At 37.3% G+C, this 25,335-nt stretch overlaps 1 protein-coding gene across 1 annotated transcript in view; it reads left to right on the top strand.

Moving 5' to 3' along the window:
• LOC139736249 (MAM and LDL-receptor class A domain-containing protein 2-like) overlaps positions 1-25,335 on the top strand; it is a 182,721-nt gene that overhangs the window by 44,567 nt on the left and 112,819 nt on the right. The window contains exons 14-19 of the mRNA XM_071646980.1: positions 15,570-15,686; positions 16,137-16,172; positions 16,590-16,706; positions 21,992-22,027; positions 23,066-23,206; positions 24,813-25,048. Coding sequence (XP_071503081.1) covers positions 15,570-15,686; positions 16,137-16,172; positions 16,590-16,706; positions 21,992-22,027; positions 23,066-23,206; positions 24,813-25,048 — 683 coding nt within the window. The remainder of the gene's footprint in view (positions 1-15,569; positions 15,687-16,136; positions 16,173-16,589; positions 16,707-21,991; positions 22,028-23,065; positions 23,207-24,812; positions 25,049-25,335) is intronic.

Below are 25,335 nucleotides of genomic sequence, written 5' to 3'. Positions count from 1 at the left end.
ATAATAGACAGCTGTTGTCTACACATTGTCCGACTCGAGAGGCTGCGTCGTCTTAGCGTTCGCGTCGCAGATCTTTAAAGCTCGCTACTATCATTCCTCATGCTCCTGTGATCTTCTTGATCATACTTTTAGTTTCATTTCCTTTACAGGGTGTTATACAGCATATTATCCTGCATATACAACACAAGGTACGCAATATATTCTGCCCCATAATGTTCCTACATTGTATCTTGTAAATTCTATCCTGTCTCACATATCATTATGGCATTTTACTTCCCAATATTGTTGAGTAGATATCAAAGTGCATTATACACAGTACTCTATATTGCCCCCTACAACAAGATTCATTTTTTTTTTTTTTTTTTGAGAGAGAGAGAGTAGTCCACTCTTGGCAAATTTGTTGGGATGGACATGTGTATAACTTCGTCACGTAAAGTACCTTCCTGATGCAGATTTTCACAAAACGTTCAGAGAATATTACAGATTTATTTCCAACAGAATCTTGACGGTTGAAACTTAATAAAAGTCGTGTGATCTCCTAGAAATACATTGTATGGCATGTCATAAATGGTTTTATGAAATGAAGAATGAGGGGATCATTATATATACGGATTGCCCAAGGGAACAAAATGTGCGATGCATTAAACCTTGAATGATTTATGTAAAAAAATAAATGATAAATAAAATGTGGTAACCATTATCGCACTACGCTGTCATGTCTCAGGACCAAACAACTTTGACTGTGACTTTACATACGGCACCTGTGGATGTCGGTTATTTCAAGAGATATATTCATCAAACAAACTTTGAATCGTCTTAGAACTATACATGATCTTTCATATCTTACACTATGTATAAATGATTTGATGGATATTTGTTGTGAAATGGCATATTCCAAAAAGAATTAGTGATCCTAATAAAAGGTGGGTCCCACCTTTTATTCGGACCCCAGCAAAAAAACTGTTCCATCTCTTTAAAGGGGCATTCCGGACGAATTTCATAATTTCACATCATGTAGTACATAAATCAACAGCTCCATGTATAGATTCATGGAATTTATTGTGGTCCTTGAGCAGAGAAACCAATATATTGAAAATCTTAAACAAATTACACTGAACAATGTTGATGACATCAGAGCCGCATAAATTTCAGATATGTAGCAGTGTAATTTCATTACAATACCGCTTGCTCAAACAAGTTCACCTGTGGAAAATCTATGCATGCCTTCTTCTTTTGTTCTGCTCCCTTGAGCCCCAACTCATGCATTCTTATGGTGAGGCTGCCATGTCATCATCCTTGTTCATTGCAATTTTTTTATAAATTTTGAAAACATTCTCATTCCCTATCCCAAACACTATAAATTCTGAAACTCTGTACTCAGTTTGACTGATTTATAGTTGTTCAAATGTAAAAGTGTGAAAATCATCCGGAGGTCCGGTTTAAGCATTTGCATTGCACAGCGCCATACTATAAGTACCGGATGCTGTCTCCTTTTCTTTGTGTTATGTTGTCTGTACCTTTCACTGGTAGAAGGACAGAGTTTCAACGAAGTGGATATAATGGAAAGCTGCTATTGAAAGTCTTGGATACAAGATTTCTTCTGTCTTCCTCACTTGCACGTACAAGTTATGTTTTTATCGATAATACATGTGAGTATGTTTGTCTGTGTTTTCCCTCACTGTGTACTTGTATCTCATGCGTATATCTGGGTGAAATTCTTTAATCCAATGGTTCTTTAATTTGAAAGCGAAATGAGGTTCGTTATTCAGAAGATTCGATCAACCGAAAATCAGATTACAAAGGTTCATTATTCCAAAGGTTCTTTCTTCTGAAAGTGGAAATAAGCTTCGTTAATCATGTTAATCAAAACAAAGTGTGGTACTGACGAAACTTCGGAATTTTACAAACCTCATTTCTTTTTGTCAGATTGATGAACCTTCGGAATAAAACCCCTCGAAATAAAGGACCTTATATGTATTATCGGATCAACGAACCTTCCGAATGACGAACTTTCGGACTGACGGACTGCATCCGAATATCCTGTTTTTACCTTGTTTGTACATTTACTCTTTTTTTTAACATTTACCTTTCCTTTTAGACGGATATTACATGTACATAGAGACATCTTCTCCACGTTATTCCGGGCAAGACGCACGCTTAACGAGCCCCGCCCAGTATCGTTACGGCCCTCAGTGCCTGACATTTTGGTATCATATGTACGGTGGCACAATTAATTCACTGAATGTCTACAAGTCAGCATCAAGTACATCGAGTGGAGGCGACGTATTATTCTCACGTACGGGACAAGTCGGCGACGTGTGGAATGAAGCACAGGTAAGTTATGTCATATACGTGTAATTAGTATGTATTTCAAGACTATGATCATATATATGCTAATGAGTGAATGTAGAAATGTATGACACAATATGTTTCTCAAGACTGTAATCATATTATGCTAATAAGTGAATGTAAAACAAAGTAAAGAAGATGTAGTATCAAGTTTTGGTCAACACTACTGCAACCCTTATCTGATTGTAACTGAGAGTGTGTGTGTGTGTGTGTGTGTGTGTGAGAGAGAGAGAGAGAGAGAGAGGGAGGGAGAGAAAAGAGAAGAGAACAATTTGACATGTAAATATTTTACACAAAAAAAGAAAACAGGTATCATTATTAATTTTGCTTGAAACCAATGTTAACATGGTTCACGTAGACTATGCTCATCTCTTCTTTGGTTATCTGTGTGTTACAAGGTTACCACAATATGATACAAGGAACCCTATTTTATGTTGAAAATAAAGAAATTCGCCTTCCACTAGCATGACAACAAAGAAAAAAAAACCAACAACATGTATTACACATGTATAATAACAGTAACAAACAGGAAAACAGCTTTCATGTTGGTCCCGCCATACTTTTCTTTGATCAACCCCATCTCGATTTCGAATTTGACCAGTTATTACATAGTATTATCACCATGTATATTGTTGTGTTTTGCAAGGTGAAAGAACTTGTTTGATTTCTGTTATAGGGCGTAATGTCCATAAATGAAAAGTATGGAAATAAAATGAATTGAATTGAATTGAATTGAAATGAAAACAAAAGCATTGCACGGACGATGTCTTGAATGCTATGAATAAGAAAATATGTAATTTATATAAATATACATATACACAAACACCCGCACGAACGTACACATGCACAAGCACGCACTCACACACACGCACACGCACTCACACACGCATACACTCGCTCACTCACTCACACACACACACACACACACACACGTAAGCTGTTTGAAAACCCGTAATTACACATTTCCTCAAATCCAGAATATCATCTATTTAACCTCTCGTTTCCCATGTGTTCCCCATCTCCCCTGTATAAAGTTATGGTGAGAAGTAGACGAAAAGGAAAATTTAAGTCATGTGATAGAGAGGAGTTAGGAAAAGAAAAGTAGAAGGTATTGACTGGTGGAGATGAGGAGGGGCAATAAATAGCACCTGGCAAGTAAAAAAAAAAAAAAAAACTGTCTGGTCATTTTTCGTCCTCTCTGACCCATTAACAACAGGATCCCTATTAGGTCCTGTGTTAAGTATGCGGAGACATTGGAAACTCACAGCAAACAGTCTTATTCACATTTCCTATATCATAGAGAAATACAGGTAGTTCCTAATGAGGTAGAATTTAGAGTTGCCCTTGACAACCGTGTACTTGCCCTACATGTTCTTTTTGTCCAGGATGGCATCTGCCAACGGGTGCCATCAGAACTGACAGTATCAGCCGAGTATTGTATTCTTCTCCACTCACGCAGTGGACCGGCTGCACAGTTTAATACAGTTAATTACAGTATATTATGTCAACTTGTAACTTGCTCGAATTTGGTGTGTGCCTTGTTCGCTACAGAGTTGCCCTTGGGAGCCATGTATTTGCCCTATATAACATACTGGCCGTCGGCGGTCCCAGCGTGTTGGTCTTTTTGGGGCATAGGGATGGGTGATCTTTTGCGCTGCAGTTATGGGAGAGGAGGAATCCGTATAGAATTAATGATAAAAACGGTTATTTTTTTTTTCATTTCTTGTAAAATTGATTCTTCGGGTAAGGATTTCCTTCCTAGAGTTGCCCTTGGCAACCTAGTATTTGCCCTATATACTGGCGGTTGGCGGTCCCTATGAGACTTGAGATGTCTTCTCTTCTGTCATAACACAATACGTATTACATACATGTGTTCCTTCTATTGATCGGATAAAGAACAATTACCGGAGTTTTATTATAGAACTTATTTTGAATATTAGTATTCATGCTTATGACAAACTGTTCTCTTTATGTTTGTGCCTACTTAGATCGTATTAATGTTATGTATAGGACGATCCTATTTTCCTTTGTAGACAACGTTATATTAAGAGACAACGATAAAATGTGTAACTGCAATATTGCAATTATCTCCACAGTCAAATTGTTCTCTACTGCCCTCTACAGGTGCCCTCGTGGACTCAAGCAACGGACAACACGCTCACCCTTTTATACGCAATTCTATAGACACAGCATTCAATTCAATTAATGATGATGACTTTTTTGATTTGGCAGGACCTTCTTTTGAACAAAACGAATCAAATATCAACCACAATGACAATTTTTTGATAATTATGTTTCTGACAGTTTTAATTCATCGCCGCAAGAATTAGATTATGATTTTGACACAGAGAACCAATTGCAAAGTCCGTCTTCTGAATATCTTACTCAAACCCAATTTACCAATGTTGTCAAGGAATATGATAGTACTACTTTTTCTCTTTTACATTTTGATATTAGAAGTATTAATAAGCATTTTGAAGAATTGAGGTTATTCTTAAATAGTCCCATCATGCATAATATCTCGGCGGTAGGTTTAACCGAAACCTGGCTCTCTCATGACTCCAGTCTTCCCTTCGCTCTCGACGGGTACGATTTAGTGGTTAATAACAGACAAAATAGGGTAGGTGGAGGCGTTGCCATATATGTTAAACAAAATTATGATTATGTAGTCCGCGATGAGTTCACCAGTATGACTGATTTTTTTGAGTCTTTATTTATTGAAATCACAGTTCCAGGCAGCAAAAATATAATCATAGGTGTGGTATATAGACCACCAAACGCGAATACTAAACTATTTTTAGATTATTTTGCGGATCTGGTTAAAAACCCACTTTTTATCAATAAAAATTGTTTTATAATGGGTGATTTCAATATAGATTTACTAAAACAGAATAATATGTCGCAAGATTTTTTGGAAATATTTTTGTCTGCCTCTTTTTTACCCTTAATATCTAAACCCACACGTATAGTTAATGAATCTGTTTCTTTAATTGATAACATTTTTTGTAACATTCTTCCTCCTGATTCTTTTGTAGTACTCTCAGATATCACCGATCATTTCCCCATCTCGACTGGTTTTTCTTTAAATGAAACAGTTAATAATAAAAACAACAATATATTTAAACGAAGAATTACTCATGAAAGTATAGCTAGGCTAGGTGCTAGCTTAGACACCGCAGACTGGTCCTGTATCTTTGATACAGATGATGTTAATTTGTCTTATGAATATTTTATGAAGATTTTTATCCAACATTTGGACATTTGTATTCCAAAACGTAGAGAAAAATCAGCTAATTACAAAAAAAATACCCAGGCTCCCATGGATTTCAAAATCGCTCCTGCGTTCAATAAATAGAAAGAATAACTTATATTACAGATTTAAAATGAAACGTACTGAGCAATCAAAGTTGAAATACACTAGTTACAAAAATACTTTGACGAAAATTATACGAATAGAAAAGAAAAAATATTATACTAATCAGTTACAATTTTACAGGCATGATATGCAAAATACATGGAAAGTTTTAAAGCAAGCCATGAATATATCAAATGTTAAGTCAAATATTACAAAAATTAGATTTGATGGTGAAATTTTTGAAGATTCTCAACAAATTTGTGATATTTTGAATAACCATTTTTCTTCAATTGGGGAAAGCCTGGCAAGTGATATTCCTCCCTCCACAAAACATTTTCCCGAATTTTTGGGTCCCCCAAATTCTAGTTCAATATTTTTTAATCCAACATACACTCAGGAGATAATTAATATTGTCTCTGATTTCAGTTCCAAAAAAAGTGCTGGACACGATGACATCAGCAATTTTCTTTTAAAGGGGGTAATATCGTCAATTGCGGATCCCTTAGCTCATATATTTAATCTATCCCTTTTTAATGGCACCTTCCCCGAAAGTATGAAAATAGCAAAAGTCATCCCCTTGTTTAAAAAAGGTGACAAATTAGATGTAAATAATTACCGACCAATTTCTTTGTTAAGTGCATTGTCAAAAATTCTTGAAAAAATTATTTATAAAAGAACTATTAATTTCTTTAAATTTAATAATATATTTACGAATTCTCAGTTTGGATTTAGGGAGAAACATAGCACCACACATGCATTATTGAGTTTTATAGAAAAAGTGGCACATGCTATCGATAAATCTTCTCATTTGATAGGTTTGTTCCTGGACTTCTCCAAGGCCTTCGACACCATCAATCATGATATTTTACTTAACAAATTACACCATTATGGAGTGCGTGGGAAGGCCTTGGAGTGGTTCAGGAGCTACCTCATGAACAGGAAACAATATGTTTCTTTAAATGGTTGTAATTCACAAATATTGAATATTAAATGTGGGGTGCCACAGGGAAGTTTATTAGGTCCACTGTTGTTTACTGTTTACATAAATGATTTTTGTAGATCATCAGATGTTCTTTCTTTTATTTTTTTGCAGACGACTCAAATCTATTTTTTTTTTTCACACAATAATCTTTTTACCCTTGTTAATACAATAAATTTAGAATTAGAAAATGTTGCCCAGTGGATAAGAGCAAATAAGCTATCTCTTAATCTTCAAAAAACAAAATATATGCTCTTTAGTAGTTCTACTGAGGCATTACCTGTTGATATTGTTTTAGATGGTACTCCACTCGAAAATGTTTCCCATATAAAATTTCTTGGAGTAACAGTTGACAATAAGCTGTCCTGGAAATTTCATATTGACAGTATATGTAAAATTATTTCACGTAATATTGGTATAATTAATAAGCTTAAGTTTTGTTTTCCTTTGTCGTCCCTGCTCGTATTATATTCATCCTTAATATTGCCATATTTAAGTTACGGTATTCTCGCGTGGGGAAATACATATAAACATTCTTAGATAAATTACTTTTATTGCAAAAGAAATCACTCCGTGTTATATGTCATACTGCATTTTTGTCCCATACTGACCCACTATTTTATGAGCATAAAATATTGAAAATTAATGATTTGTATTTGTTTAATCTAGGATAATTTATGTATAATTACAATAAAAATAATCTCCCAAATATATTTGAAACAATGTTTCAAAGAAATCAATCCATTCATAATTATCCAACACGGCGATCAAATGATTTCCATTTGCCATTTCTGAGAACTTTGTTGGCTCAAAACACATTTATTTACGACGGGCCAAAGTACTGGAATTCACTTACCAGTAACATTACTACAGCTCAATCTCTGAATTCCTTTAAGAATAAATTAAAATCATTTTTATTGAAATTTTACAACATCCAACAGAGTTAGTTTCCCTTTATCATCTCAGTCAAGTCATCATTCTTTTTTACATAAGTCCTCCTATTAAAGTATGTCCCTGTCTGTGTTCTAAATATAACGATGTGTTTTTTTCTTTTCTCCTGAATTCTTACCAACATAACTACGTATAAAAAATGTTTTGCATTACATTCAATCCAGCTTGTATTTTATCACTTATTTTACATTATGAAATCCAGATTGCTTGCGTCCACGATGGCACATGCTGTAGTTCCCTCTTTTTTCTCCCTTTTTTCCTCTCTTTTTTTCCTCTTTTTTTCCTTTCCTTTTCTCTCTTTTTCCTCTTCCCAATCATTTTGATGTCAGTTGACATCGGTTCGTTTATTGTGTTTTATATTGATGTTTTGTGTATTTTCTGAGGGTCCCATATCGTACAAGCTTTGCTTCTTAGTGGGACCCTCCACTTCCATCCTCATCCTTAGTAGTTGACTTGTATTATACGCTTTATGTATTTAACAAAGATGTAATCACATCTACTTTTCATTTTCATAATTTTCTTATGTACCTTTTCAAATTTTGTTCTGTATCATAAATATCCCGTGTATATGCAATGTACATAAATTTCTTTGTTCATTTTGATGGAGGTGAAAATAAAGTTGAAAGTTGAAAAGTTGAAAGAATGGATTTACAATTTATATGCGTCACACCCTATTGTAACTATACATTAAAATGAGATAGAGTATGTAGCATCACGTCTATTTTGTTTAATTCTTTATCATCTTTACAGGTCACCATGAACAATAACACCCAGCCATTCTACATTACCTTTGAGGGTGTATGTGGCAGTAGCTACACAGGTGATATCGCCATAGATGACATTGTGCTTTCCCAGGGCCCCTGCCAACAAGGTATGTGACGATATTGTAGCCCTATCATGTACTCATGACAAGCAAAACAAAGAGAACTTACGTAAGAAAAACCTCATTTCAGGCGTCGAGGTTGAAATGACTGCTATAAGAATATAATAATATGAGATGCAGAAAATGATGAATACATGCAATCCCTATTCAGAAGTAATACTGGGAGATTAAAAAAAAACAGGGAGAACAACCCCTTTATGGTGTGCATGGTGATGCATAAACCGTGCCTGACGTCATGAGAATCAAACACAATGTAAACTGATGAGTAATATGTTTTTGATTTGCACCAAGACTTCGTTTTCCCTCACTGGTTGTTTTCTCCCCCATGCAATATATGGAAATTGTCATCTTTTAGTCAAAACATATATAATGAATAACATTTTTATTGATAAAAATGAAAAGTCGTCCTACAATCTCTTAAAGTATTCTGCAGTCGTCATATCAAATTTTGCCGTTTTAATGTCAGTTGCATTTGCATTATCACCCATGTGTGAGTGCGTGTGTGTGTGTTTTAGATGGTACCATGAACAACATATCTAACAGTGCCATATGTATACAAACTGTTCGAAATTTCATTTTTTAAATCTTATATATGAACACAATTTTGTTATTTCACTGTAACATTTATTTGTGTAATTTGTTATACATCGCTCTATTCAGCCTGTCCAAAGTCGATTTGCCATTATCTACAAACAGTCAATTTCTTTCTTTCAGATTCAAATTCAAGGTCATATATTCCATTGTTTATTCAATCAGAATAAAACGTTACAAGACATTTCATTTCATGTACAATTTGATGCGCAACTGAAATTAACAGAGCATAACAAAATCTCACTTATATGATACGAGACAGAAAAAAAAATCAAAGTGAAATGAAATGCTATCCATTACTATATTTTCAAATTTTGGGATGTAACAAAATGAAACAAATAAAAAAAGAAGGATTCATCAAAAAGCCTTGTTTGTTGATTGTGAAATCCGAAAAAAAGAATATAGAATGAAAAAAAAAACAACAGCACAAAATTGGCTCAAAGAATATTATACATAAAAAAAGCAGTCACCAACTACGTGTTCATGAGAAATAGATGTATGTGTTGTTGTTTTTTTCTGTACTAAACTTGGGAATGCACATGAAAATAAGCACCGCTTGCATTTGAAATATTTCGTTGCGTTTAGGATGTGCCTCAAATCAATTTCAATGTAACAACGGTACCTGCATCCCGGGCAGCTGGGAATGTGATGGAATTGTCGACTGTGCCGATAACAGTGATGAGGACCATTGTGGTAAGTTAACCCCTCGTAACTCCAACTTCTTTGTCATCAGTGTTTTCGTTTTGAGAACATCACAGAGTAATCAAGTTTGTCCGGTGCTATTATAATAAAAAAGGTTTTTGAAAGGTGATGTGTGTGCATTTTGATTTATTTTGTAAAATGGCAACAGACGTTAAGCGAACTTCTACAGGCCTTAATGATTTTGAATTTACCCATATGACGTTTTGGCCAATAAGTAATTGTAGAGTCAAATGGTGGATTTACATATATAAATATGTAAATCCACCACTTTACTCTACAGTTATATATATATATATATATATATTGTGACGAACTCGCCTTCTCGTCGTGAGTGTATTTGACTGTTTGTACAAATGTCTCCGCGAGCCGTGTCAGGATGGCCGAGTAGGCGGGGTTCGTTTTGTTGCAGTTTACAACGATCCCTTTAAATTGTTAAAACTACTAGTCTGTACGCTACCATGCATACGTTGTGTCAGAAGCAGCTCACCAACACAAGTGGCACACATACCAAGTTCAGCATCACTTAAAGTATGTCACTCCCAAGCGTCACTTGTAGAGGATGTTAAATTGGTACACCTATTTTGTTACCAACTTTTGCTACCAAGTTCTGCTACCATGTTTTGCTACCATGGTCTGCTACCATGTTTTGCTACCAACTCAGTCACGCTAACGTGGAACACCTTTCACGACCATAAGGTGGCACAGGTATCGTTGATGGCGCGGGGTAAAGTGCTATATCGCACCGTTACCAACTTCCTCAGGCGACGACTGGAACTTGGATTGGGCAAAGGGCATATGCGACAAGTCACATTACCATTTATATTCCCGAAATCCAATGACTTGCTAGTTGGTCTTCTCAGGAACATGTACCACTACTCTCCAAGCTGTTGTATCGTGGTAGAACACTCAAGAAGACACAGTGAAGACAGCAATTCAGGAACATACGCACAGTTTAATTATATATAGAAGTGAACATGAACAACACATTGAAGTTTATCATACACGGGCTACTTGCTGCGGACTATGTCACACAACGGCCAGTTTATATGCCTCCCCTCCTATCGCGGATAAAGGAGGCAATCCCGCACGGCCGTGGGCATCGCGGAAAGTACCCGCAGTAGTCGTTCAAATTATTTACAATGTTGGCGTGGTTACAAAATTCGTACAATGATTATACGTTTTAACAGTATCTCTTGTACATGGTTACTATAATTCGGCATGTATCATCGGTCTAAACCGGAGTTGGTATTAAAATAATCCAAACTTGCCCATGACAAACAAGTAACCACATATTTAATAATAAATATTAAAACTCATAATAATGCACTACCACATTACAGCATTTGCCAAACGTTCCAATCGTGCCCCCTTTCTATGCTATAGGCACAATCGATCATAACAAATTATAATCGAAACGGTTAAATCGAATCGGTTCCACCGAATTTCGTTACATGGCTTCCCTCCCCATGCAGGCTTCGTCCCTGGAGCCGAACACATGAAGAAAGAAAAAATGACAAAAACAAAATTCACTTACTACTAAACGTATTTGTGCACTTATTCTGTCACAAAACTCTTACAGTTCATAACAACGTTATGAGACAACTACAGTCTTTAGCTCATCACATCTGTCTAACTTTCATAGACTATTGTTCGTTGCTAACTCATCTTAGTAAGAATTCAACAGTCTCTTCATTTGATTTCCTGACCGGGCTGCTCCCTTGCAGCAGACAGGTCGACACGAGAAATGTCACATTTTACCCTGGCATGGTGTGCCAGAATGAATCCGATGTACGACGAGAAGAACGGACGTGCCTCAACGGAGAGCGGCTCCTCGATCGGGGTAGATACTCAGGTGGTCTTCCCGGTGACCGAGAATAGCGTGCAGGTGAGGAAGAGTCGTCACACACTCGTACTGGTGCTGCTCTGCTGACGTTGACACGCTGGCGAAGTGTAGCCTTCCTTTGTAGCTCTGCTTGGCCTGTAGAGACCACCTCTGAGTTGTCTCTCAGAAGCTGGCATGCCGATGAATTACTTTCTGGGGGAGTCTCTGTCAAACTGCATTGACAGAAGTCCACCAGATGTGGCGGCACACAATTCTGAGATACGTCTTCGTCGAGAGGCGTGGTCTCCGTGTCGTCCTCAGCAAGGCTGGTAAGGTTGGCTACCTCTGTTCCTTTTACCAATGTTGGTGCTGTCGTTGCTGCACCTTTCTGTCTCTCATTGTTTATACATGGGAGAGATACCCATGGAGTATGCAGCTGCATGTTCTCGAAATCTAGCGCGGTTTGAAGACCAGTCAAGAGATCCAGACCAAGGATGCCCTCAGCTCATATGTCAGCTACTACCAAGTCAACTTGGCACAAGCAGGAGCCAAGCTGAAGTTCCATGGTTGCATGTCCCTTTGTTTTCAACCGAGATCCATCTGCTTGACGAACGATGCTTGTCACTGGTTCAAGTGGTGGCTTTCGCTCAGGTCTCATTCGCAGGTACATTTCTTCTGAGACATATGACTGCGATGCACCACTGTCTATCAGAAACATCACCTCCTGCCCATTCACGTTCAACTTCACGTACAGTCCTTTCTGGAACGTGGATGACAGAAGTGGAGCTGGGGAACTAGGTAGTGGCGGTTGAGATGCCTCTGGTTCGGGTGCCTCTCTGGCTGGTGTGCACCCGTCGTCTGGAGGATTCGTACCCTCCTTGGATGTGTCCTCCTTGTTATCAGAAGGCTGACTGTCCTCCTTCTGTTCGCTTTTAGGGAGTGTCTCAGTCTTTGATGCCAGGTCGTTTCTCGGCATTGGCGTTGTCTGCTCCTTCTCCTTCTTCTTTATTAGATCGCTCACTGCTTCGATCATGAGAGTGGTGCTATTTTCAGACACCCCCATTGATTTGTCAGCAGTGTCTTCATCCTTCACAGCCACGTCTTGTTCTTCCTCCTGTGACAACAAGACCCGGGTATACTGTCGACGGTCACTCTCCATCCGCAGGAAGGCTTCTGTGTTGAGAGCAGCTTGGATTGCCTCATCGAGCGTACGAGGCTGAGCCCGGAAAAGGCCGATTCTGATATCCCGGTCAACTATAGCATCGAGAAAATGACCTCGAGCCAATTTATCTTGGCCCGCTTCCTCGAATTCAGGATATGCCATGGATGTAAGCTCGCGAATGCTCTGTCCTAGCTCCTGCAAACTTTCCTTCGGTCTGCGTCGCCTGGTACGCAGTTCTGCCAGGAATACTTCTGAATGCGAAACAGGTCCAAAGCGGTGCTTCATGCGATTCACGAGTTCTTGGTACGTCAACTGACGTCCCGTCTGCTGTGCTAGTACTTTGACAGCAGCTCCTTTCAAGCTGGCAGCCAAATATTGAAGAGCTTCCACTTCCGTCCAGCGGTTAACTCCAGCGCAAGCTTCGAAATGGCAAAGATAATCCAGCACAGGTCCTTTGCCATCATATCTATCTGGTATGACAGCTGGTTTGCTGGTTCCGTTGCCCTGAACATCATAATGACGTCTCTGGTCCCAGAGCTCTGGTCGACGTCGCTGGTTCGGGCCAAACTGGTGTGGCATTACATCTGGTTGTCCACCAAATGTAACAGGCTGGTCACTTGTACGAGATGTATGCGACTGCTGCATTGGAGTTTGATGCTGCTGAGGTAGTAGCTTTGCCGATGGCGGATCTGACAACTCCACCTCTCCATTCGCATCTCCAAACACCTGAGGTGACACCACTGGTGAGGGTGGCAGTGACGACAGGTTAGGGCGCCCTCCAAGTGTCATCGGTGAGCAGCGTAAGTTAGAAACCGAAGTTGGTGCTACTCCAGTTTGTTTGCGCACCGACTCTGACACCTGAGCAATCAAGTCGTCGATTTCGCTAATCTTGCTCTCCAGCAAAAGTGACAACTCCAACAATGGCGTTTCGCGTGCCATAGTGAAAACACAGTTAACTACATTTATTCATACAAAAGTTACAAATAGGGATCCCACTCCTGACACCATGTGTGACGAACTCGCCTTCTCGTCGTGAGTGTATTTGACTGTCTGTACAAATGTCTCCGCGAGCCGTGTCAGGATGGCCGAGTAGGCGGGGTTCGTTTTGTTGCAGTTTACAACGATCCCTTTAAATTATTAAAACTACTAGTCTGTGACGCTACCATGTATTATGTTGTGTCAGAAGCAGCTCACTAACACAAGCGGCACACATACCAAGTTCAGCATCACTTAAAGTATGTCACTCCCAAGCGTCACTTGTAGAGGATGTTAAATTGGTACACCTATTTTGTTACCAACTTTTGCTACCAAGTTCTGCTACCATGTTTTGCTACCATGGTCTGCTACCATGTTTTGCTACCAACTCAGTCACGCTAACGTGGAACACCTTTCACGACCATAAGGTGGCACAGGTATCGTTGATGGCGCGGGGTAAAGTGCTATATCGCACCGTTACCAACTTCCTCAGGCGACGACTGGAACTTGGATTGGGCAAAGGGCATATGCGACAAGTCACATTACCATTTATATTCCCGAAATCCAATGACTTGCTAGTTGGTCTTCTCAGGAACATGTACCACTACTCTCCAAGCTGTTGTATCGTGGTAGAACACTCAAGAAGACACAGTGAAGACAGCAATTCAGGAACATACGCACAGTTTAATTATATATAGAAGTGAACATGAACAACACATTGAAGTTTATCATACACGGGCTACTTGCTGCGGACTATGTCACACAACGGCCAGTTTATATGCCTCCCCTCCTATCGCGGATAAAGGAGGCAATCCCGCACGGCCGTGGGCATCGCGGAAAATACCCGCAGTAGTCGTTCAAATTATTTACAATGTTGGCGTGGTTACAAAATTCGTACAATGATTATACGTTTTAACAGTATCTCTTGTACATGGTTACTATAATTCGGCATGTATCATCGGTCTAAACCGGAGTTGGTATTAAAATAATCCAAACTTGCCCATGACAAACAAGTAACCACATATTTAATAATAAATATTAAAACTCATAATAATGCACTACCACATTACAGCATTTGCCAAACGTTCCAATCGTGCCCCCTTTCTATGCTATAGGCACAATCGATCATAACAAATTATAATCGAAACGGTTAAATCGAATCGGTTCCACCGAATTTCGTTACAATATATATATATATATATATATATGTTTATATACATATATCAGAATTCCATTTAGTTTTCATTGAACATCTTATTTGGACAAAAATGAAAAAAAAAACCGCTTTTCTTTTTTTTTTCGCCTAATAGATTTCTCAACCAATTCGTGGTATCAGTCTACACCTGGTAAGAATATCATTTTTAATGTTAGGAAGTACGTCAGTGAAAATTTTGTCTATGCCAGCTGTGTTCTTATCACATAGAAGATAACAAAAATCGAATTGACCGCTTACGCAGATGAAACAACTTGAGTCATGATGCTTTACATGTTTTTCCCCCTCTACATACACTGTCAAGTTGATGTTTCCTGAAAGAAAACGCGGATTATCTTTGAGCACTGGCAGATTTACATCCTTTGGAGGTGTGGGGCTAATGCTGTAGATTCAATCACATTTATTTGCGTATACTAGTCTTTTTGAATGATTAAAGCAGGAAACAAGTCCATTCCTTCTTTGTCTGTCAGATGTAGCATTTCGACTGATGTATGCTACAATAACATAAGATACAGTTCTCCTTTACTTTTCATAAGAATTATAAGGAGATTCAATTTTGAAAGTTTTTATGGTGTTTCTTTTCGTAGGATATCAGTCCTGTTATAGTTGGCAGTTCCAATGTAACGATGGGTCATGTATATCAGACTATTATCGATGCAATGGATACTCCAACTGTTACGATGGCAGCGATGAATACAACTGCGGTAGGTGTTAATTTCCTAATGTATACTGTAAAATATTAACTCAATAAACTGTGCTCATTTCCGTCCCTTTAGGTCTACTGAAACTTTGAAATTGAAATACATTTGATATCTATATTCATGGCATACATTATTATTATGCACATAATTATCTATAGTTTATATTTAGATAGATACATAGACGTACTTAGTACATGTTATAACATTTTTCTCTGTTGCTTTCTTCGTTCTTGCTGTCGTTTAACTTGGAAGTTTTTGTAGCAATAAATCATGTCTTTTCGTAATTGGCTAGAAAATTGATTTGGGCGTCCCCTTATTAGTGGTTTAGAGACACTACCTATACGAAAGACGTAGACCCTACATCGCGGGATGAATTGTAAATATCTTCATTGCCCTACTATGAATGGAGAGGGTCTAAGGATTCAACTTGTCTGGTTTCTTATACTTTCGTAGACTATTCAACGAGCAGCTGGTATCAGCCCACACAGGGTAAGATGATTCAAAACCGTGATGATATCAACATTCGACAACGTACTGTAACATCAAATGTGCCTACGATTTCATAAGCATTGATTTTAATCCTACAATATAAAATGAAAACAAATTCTTGAAAGTGTTTGATACTTAACACCGTACAGAGCCTCTTTGTTTGGTTTATAATCAATATTAACTCGATTAAAAGTTGATGACCATAATGGTTACGATGTAGCTAAAGTATATTATGATTTATAACCTTTTGGATTTCAAACGCGTCCATTCCTTGTTTCTTCTTTGTCTAGCTATCAGATGTGGCCTTTCGACCGATGTATGCTACAATAACATAAGATAGAGTTCTCCTCTCCTTTTCGTATGAATGATAAGATATTAAATTTTGAAACTTGCTATGATGATTCTTTTCGTATATAGGATATCAGTCCTGTTATAGTTGGCAGTTCCAATGTAACGATGGGTCATGTATATCAGACTATTATCGATGCAATGGATACTCCAACTGCGGGGATGGCAGCGATGAATACAACTGCGGTAGGTATTAATTTCATATATGGGTCAGAATTTTGAACGATGTACAATTGAGCCAAAACAAGGCAAAATTTAAAAAGTAGGAAATTCTCCAAATTATTCATCTTACCTGAAAGAGTATGACTCAAGCTTTAATATGAACCCAATTATACTAGGATTTTCCCAGAGGAACAAGTTTTTATTCACCGCTGAAGTTCACCATGTCCAGAGCAGCGAACGTCCGTGAGGAATAGTACAGCACATACACTTGAATACCATTTAACATAGTTTGCAAAGATCTGATTCAGTTCAAAATCCTAACAAAATATCTTAAGGGACATGTGTACGTGCTTGCAGAATATTAAGTTTGTACTCTTAACCTGCACGTAATGGTAGACAACTGATGATTTAACTAAATTCGTCGTTTCTGTTGAAATATTGCTCTTCCGCTAAACACTTTCTCCACTTTACGCGCATTTTGCTGAAACTCGATATTTTGACCTCTTATTTCACCATCCCATACTTCAATCCCCACTCCCAAATAATAACATACCTTTTTAAGATGTATCTGATCTAGGCAGTATCTATAACCCAACGAACATAGCACAGTTTTCATCACGGAGGTTCGCATGTAGCTCACGGACGTTCGGAACAAACAAGATGCAGCTCTCTTGAGTTGGAAACGCATTCTACTCACAACAAACAACAATTTCATGTCGAGAACAAACTCCTCTGCAAGATCCTGAAGAGATATTACCAATTCTCAATTATATAAGCTTGTTTATCTTCTCATATTGAGGAATCAAAGAAAACAATTTTCCATCTCTTGTAAATGAACGTAGAAACGTACGTGTAATCTCAGTGACGTAGTCCATCCTTGAGAACGAATATATTTATCAAAATTTCGTTATCATGAAGTGAAGATTCAGGTCCTAAATTTGTTATGTAAAGTCTACAATGCAAAATTTGCTTATAACGAACATGGTCACAGCTAAGATTATGACAAAGAATTAACATAGAAAGACAACAGAAATGTGCTCCGTTATAGAAATACGAAGTTTAGCTGGGGAGGGCAAACGAATACGTTGGGAAGAAATCCCTCTATGTTTGGTCCTTGTGTAACACATCGTTACCGAGGAGAATTTGTATTATTATATTAGTCAGAAATGATTATAGGTTCGATACTGCGAAGTTTCGTCAACAAGACACAATAAGTCCATATTACTTGGATGGATGTTTGTGACTTCGATATTATACAATATGGTTTGTTATAACAAACATTTTGTAGCGCGTCATTTCGGAGGCTCGTTATTCATACAGTTTGTCAATACGAAAATTGATAGAGTTCGTATGATTATGAAGCTTTTTTATTCGGTAAATGATAGGAATCTCCGAAGGTCAATCGAAAGGTTTATTAATTGGAGCATGAAAAATCATGTTCGCTTATCCAAATGTGGAGAAACAAGTTAACAACTAAAATCCTCCAAATTTCAAAACCTCATAATAACCGTTTTCATCTAAACAAATATCAGGCCCTTTCCGCTTTTAGAAGAACGGACCTAAAATAATGATCCTTAATATTTATTTTTCGGACTAACAAACTTTCGGAATAAGAAAATTTTTAATAACAAACCTCCTTAATTAACTACAAACTGTTTTTTTTCATTTTCGGAATAACAAACCTTTGGACATCGGAGTAACGAATCTTAGGAAGAGCGAACGTATCAAAGTTCAACCTTAAACCTATTCTTAATCATTACTTTTTTAACATGTGTTTTCAAAGTAAGCACAAAAGCACAAACAAATTGACGATCTCTCTGTCTCTTAAATGCTAAAATGGAAAAAAAAAATCCTGGAAAGAATTACAAATGAACATTGCTTTTCATTGATGAGTATAAAACAACACCATGAGATGATAAGCGGAGGATTTGTGTGTTTTCATCAGACAATGATTGTATACTGCATTATTTTTGTTCCCTTGTGACGGCATTTCGATAAATGTGACCGTGCACCTCAAAACGAACATAAAGTCGCACACACTGATTTTGCGTGAGGACTGAAAATAAGTGAAATGGGTCAACCTAGCCGAACTTGACTTTTTCATATTTTCTGAAAGAGCGGGTCTTCTTTTACATTATGCTAAAATTTGTTATCATAAAACGGGCAGGAAAGTGTGTTTTTTTAGCAGTTTATCTCGAACATTTTTGGTAGAATAGTGTGGTTATGTGTGTCTTTAGAATCCTTTTTTTCATTTCTGAAAAACCTTGTCCACACTCTTCACTTTCAGCTCTAGTAACTTTTGAAAGGATAGTGCTACTGCATTGAAAGTTGACATTGATTATGGACAGAATGTGTTAATGAGGCATGCTCAATTTCAGTTCAATCTGATAATCCCTTCATTGTTGTTACTCTGGTGGTTTACTTCCTGTTTTTTGTCCCATTCATCGCACAGCCAGCACGGTTTAGTAAAGACTAAGCGCTTGAATAGACACTGTACTTCAGAGCCTCTTTTCTCAGTTCACACTTTTCCTGAGTTTGTGCTTTCTTTCCAATATTTAGATAGGTTAGGAGAGTCCATTTGATTTGAGTTATACATCATTTTAAAGCTTAAAGTCTGCTTTTTCAGAATATGGACTTAACTAAAAATTCATGTCTGGCGACTTTTTGTTTGTTTTGAGGTGCACTGTCACAAATAAAAAAACTTAAACAAACAAACAAAAACTTCTCCAGAGGAATTTGGTACAACGGGAGTGCACTGGCAATTCTTTTCTCTGTGTGTTGGAGCTCGATCCCTTCTCTGTTTCTCAGTCATTTTTATTCAGCTGCTTCCACGTCCTTTTGAAACTTTTCAATTCTTTATTCAACACATGCCCATTACAGACTTCTTCCGTCATTATCCTGCATGTGATTACGTAGCACTTTTTTGATTTGTTTTGGTTTGTTTTGTTTTGTTTCTGTTTTCTGTTTGGTCGCAGCATGTCCAGGCTATTGAGGGAATGAGAGAAAAATCGTCATGAAGAGAAAAATAAGAATGAATTAGGGCATGTAATATCATGACAATTACAGCGATCGTCCGTTATGGAGGCCAAAAGTGGATGTGTTCTGTTTGAGACGGCAGCTACCATACTCAAAAGATAAACACTTGGCGCACCTGTCACTAAAAAGTGGCGCTGATCCTCTTTCTCCTACTATGTAATCCATTGACTTATTCTACCAACGAACATCCGTGACCAAAACGTTTTCCTTTTGTTATTACAAGTAAATTGAGTGCTGAACATTATTCACTTTTGGGTATGAGCTGCTCGGTGATTTGGTAATATTTTCAACTAACATTAACTTTATGTGCAGTGATATATTTGTAATTATCAGCAATTTCCTTTCTCGGACAGAACGTCCGTGAGCGAAACTTTCAGAACCTGTAACAGTACAAATTGTCTCCAGATCCTCATTAGAAAGAAATTTAAATGCACAGAAATTACAGATTACGCAAAATTCCATTTTCCTATAACTTTGTTTTCAGTGTTTAGCTGTTTTTGTATAATTAGAGGGAAAACAAGCGTAAAATTGTGAGTAAATTTTCAACTGTTTCTTCATCATGATCACATAACGCCTTAAGAATTCTGAAACTACTGCCCTAAACTCATTGTTTACTTTGTAAAACTTTATTTGTGGCTATTGGAGCTAAAAGTTTTAAAGAATACAGGACACTTTCGGGACAAGTTATCCCAATCGAAGGGATTGCATACGTCACGGACGTTCGCTGGAATTGTCACGGACGTTCGTTCTACTGATAGGGTCATGTTCCCGGACGGATAACTAATCGGCAGAGAGTACCTTGCCTTCCTAACTCTTTCAAAAATTTGAAAAGGTATTGTCAATGCAAATTGTAAGAAATTTGACATCCTTACAACATATGTATTGCTCAGAGGGTGATCAGAAGGTGAATTTTCAGAGAAAATATTAATTATTTGCTTGGTTTTCGGTGAATTGCATGGTCCAAAAACTGCGGACAAGCCTCAGTCCGCTCCAAAAATAACATACAGCTCCTCGGCTAGAGAGTCAAAGGTAAAATGCACCTTCGTCATCAAAGAAAGATTGTGTCCCACTCGAAAACGTTTTGATCATCACGGACGTTCTTTTTTTCTCGGAGGTTCGTCTAAAAATATAATTTCGGGTCCTATTTGACAAAGGATGGACCGAAACTCAAAACAAACATATTATCGTGTGGCTAGATCTTAGTTGATTACGACTCAGAACAATATCACCAGTAGCGTTTAATGGGATACGATCTTTATTAGAAAATAGCGGAAGCACGTCCGTGACGAAAACTGAGTATAATTTTGCATAAAAGAATATTATGTCCCATGTACAGCAAGCAGACGTACAATTTTGGCAGGATATGTTCATTAGGTGGAACACCAAATTTTCGTATACATTACAGTTGGGACAACAAAGTAGAATTTGCAGCAGCGATAGAAATAAAAGCACCACGGACGTTCGTCTGTTTAGGACTTCGATATTTCAATTGTTCTCTGTGATTTTATACGTGCTCATAAAGTTCTTATAATTTTGTGGTTCATACCCATGATATGTCAGATCCAGAACATGGTCAGATATTAGATGCCACGTACGCTTAGAAATGCACATCATTAGTTTGAAAAACAAAAATTATTGTGAAAATAGCGTTTTTACCGTATTTTTACGCTTTAAGTCCTTGTCAAATGAAAAATATCAGGCAAAAGTCAACCAAACCATATATTTCCTGAAAGGAAATTTACCAATCTTTGAGATGACATGAAAAAATCTGGTTTCTTAGATCATCCTGGCGTGTTCTAAGGGAAAGAATGTCATAAGGTGCGAAAATTGGCAATTGTACATCGTTCAAAATTCTCACCCATATACGGTTAGATATCAACTCAATAAACTGTGTTCTTTTCTGTCCAATTCTGGTCTATTTAAACTTTGAAAAACATTTGATATCTATGTACATACTTAAAAACACGCAAATATAGTTCATAATACATATAGCATTGCCCTACTACATTCATTTTATAGTAATGATTTGTCTCTTGCTTTCTTTTTTTTTTTGGCTGTCGATTAATTTTGAGGTTTTTGCAGCTTTACATTGTTTATTTGGTAATTGGCTAGAAAATTGTCTTGGGCGTCCCATTCTTAGTGTTTCAGAGACAGTACGGAAGGGAAACGTACATCGGGTGACTAATTGCTAATAAATTCATTGCCCTATTATAAACTGTGTAATGGAGAGGGTCTCAGGATTCAGTTTGTATGGTTTCTTATTCTTTTTGTAGATTATTCAACGAGCAGCTGGTATCAGACCACACAGGGTAAGATGATTCAAAACCGTCAGCGTATAACAGCAACATTCGACAACGTACAGTAACATCAATTCACTTACATATTTCTTAGCATTTATTTATCTCGTAAAATATAACATACAAGCGGATTTTTGAAAATGATTGATACTGATACTATCAGAGAGTTGTGGTTTGGTTTACAAGTGATATTAACTCTGTTCAATCCGGGTCGAACACATTTTCAAAGTTAATGACCATAGTTTCGATACGGCAAAAGTATAACCGTTTAAATTTCAAGAGCAAATATTCATGTAATGTCTTTAAGGCAGCATCCCTGTGTTCAATGATTTTCTCCGTAAAGATCACATGTACCTCTTACCACTTGTAAGTATCACACACATTGAAAGCAGAAACGTTTTTGCCTCGAAATCGGCGTGGAAGACTTGGCCATTATAAGGCCTGTCTGTCATCTCCCAGTGACAAACTTACCCAATTATCTTGTCCTTGGATTCAAGTTTTCATGAATAACTTTATTGTAGCTGCGATTAATGCCGCATAGAATGCAATTAGACACGGACCTCACACAATGTAACTTACCGATTAAGCTAGCCTTATAAGGGTAAAGATCGCCTCACCTCCACCCCAAAAATTTAGATCAATTCACCTAATTTAGAAAGGTAATCAAAATTTGAGGTCGCATTTTTTTTTTTGTAGAGCACCTTGCACACGAATGATTTTCTTTTTTGTCATTTTCCTTTGAGGTTTACTGACGGAAGAGGAGATTGAATCCGTAATTGAATAAACGCGAAGGGTGCACGTCACGAGACCGACACCCACGAATCATACAACCAACGAGTCATACAGCCCATGAGTTTGACAATTGCTACAGCAAGTGTTTGGTAGTCTTGCTAACCCTCGACGTGACATGCAACATCATACTCATTTACGACACAAATTTGAGGAAGCAAACTCTGAGCATATGTTGATATAGATGCAAATAGTATCGTCAATACAAGTTTTTTTTTGTTTTTTTTGTTTTGTTTTTAAATCATTATTATCCTGGACCAGTTCCGGACGACTTTGACTGTAACTTTGAATCCGGTCTCTGTGGATGGCAGCAGGCTTACGGCGATGACTTTGACTGGAGTCGTCACAGCGGAAGTACTGGGTCGCAAAACACCGGACCATCTGGTGACCATACCACCGGCTGTAAGCAGTATAATTCCTTCATACTTGTTTTTCTGTTCTGTGAAGGAGATTTGCAGCTGTCGCTTTTGACCTCCATTATTGCAATTTTTGTTGCCTGGTATGTTTCAAACAGTTTATGACGATTGTTATCATTAGCAATGTTTGCGCATTTTCGTAGGTTGAGGATTAACACCTCTGTACTTCATGATTATATTTCTTTCTCGGATACGCTTTTTAATTGTCCAGAGTTCTTTTGTGTCATGTATTATCTTAAAGACATTATTAACCAATTGCAGATAAAACAAAAACCCAGCTTTAGTGCAAAATAGTTCTAAAAAAAGTCAGGCATAGAAACAAGCAGTGTAAAAAGTTAATCAATATGATTAATGTTTAGCATTTTAGATATACAAAATATGAACAACAGTCATGATTTAATCAGTCTCTAGACTTAAAAGCCGTCTACAGTTATGGTCTAGTGAGAAAATAGCGATATCTCCTTATGTTGTAGGATTTGTAAGGTATATTACAAATCCAAACTATAGAAGTCCAAGTTTGCCATTGTTTATTCAACTTCATATTTTGCCATTTGAAAAATTAGTTATCTTGGGTTGCTTGATTTTCATGTTTAAGACACAAGGTGGTCTGAAATCTTTCATGAATGATGCGTTTGTGTTAAATTCTACCGTTCATGCTTATAATACGCGTAAAAGTAATCTCATTCATCAACCCTTTGTAAGAACTCAAACTGCCCAAAATTCATTTGTATATGTTTGTATTAGAGAATGGAATAATTTGCCATTGAGAATTAGGTCAACCTCAACACTATCCAACTTTAAACATACATGTCGCATTTATCTTGAGGGACATTTGCAAAACAAGAATTGATCAGGGAAGCTGAATTTAAAAGTATAGTAAAATATAAAATATCTTTCTGCAATTTAATGAACTACATGTACAAGTGTATGTGCATGAGCGTTTTTGTGACACGTGTTTGTGTGATTGAATGTGTGTGTGTGTGTGTGCGTGCGTGTGTGTGTGTGTGTGTGCTTGTGTTGCATCTGACCTATGTAAATATGTTACACTTCTTGTTAATATGTTTAAAACTTTAGTATGTTTTGTTTTATATGTTTATCCGGGACCCCTTTTTTACAAGCTCTGCTTCTTTTGGGGTCCCAAACCATTCATTATTCTTAATGCTGTATCCTTTTGTAAAATGTCAAATGTTTAATGAATTGTTTTAATAAACTTGAACTTGAACTTGAACTTGAACTTGAACTTGAACTTGGTAGGATGTTGTGCGATTGAACTGACCTACACATGAGCATCAAATGTTATAACTTGAACATTTTTTTTAATCCATCCAAAACAATTACAAATTCCTTTAGATTACGAAATTGAGACCAATTAATCCAAAATCAAGAAAATACCAAACAATTGCGATCAAATAATTTGAAAAAGTTATGTACAAGCAGAAGGTAGATGCAATACAAATTGACAAAGAACAAATATTTATTTTGTTCAAGGCAGTGATTTTTACTCTAAGTATCCCTCCGATATCGTGGTGCTTGTAATTCTTGACCTAATAAAGGGTTATACGTTTGACAACTTTTGGTTCTTCTCCACGCAGACGGATATTACATGTACATAGAGACATCCTCTCCACGTGTCTATGGGGATTTCGCACGCCTATGGAGCCCCGCCCAATATCTTTACGGGTCCTATTGCCTGACATTTTGGTATCATATGTACGGCAGCACTATCAACTCACTGAATGTCTACAAGTCAGAAACAACATTCCCAAATTCTACAGACAGTATATTCTCTCTCAGTGGGCAAAAGGGAAGCTATTGGGGTCAAGCACAGGTAATTCATTTCAGTTTTGAGACAATACAGCGTATTTCTTTACGCATTTTATTGTCGATCTGCCTTATTTGTAAAGAAAGAAGAATTTAGTAAGACTTAATGAGTTTTCAAATAACTAAGATAGCAAAAGATCTTTGATGTGGCCGTCACCCATTATCTCAGGGCATGGATGAATATCCTACATATTATTATGATAGCCTAGTATTGGTTGAGGTGAGGATTCAACTTTTAACTTTGCGCGAGATACGTAGCACTTTGATTAAAAACAATTTCAGAAAATGTTAAAG

Source organism: Diadema antillarum, unplaced genomic scaffold (assembly GCF_040938485.1).
Source record: "Diadema antillarum isolate AM-2024a unplaced genomic scaffold, OU_Dant_1.0 seq00000634_RagTag, whole genome shotgun sequence".
NCBI lineage: Eukaryota > Metazoa > Echinodermata > Echinoidea > Diadematoida > Diadematidae > Diadema > Diadema antillarum.
The sequence above is the reverse complement of the archived record's forward strand: the minus strand, read 5'-3'. Positions and strand labels throughout refer to the sequence as shown.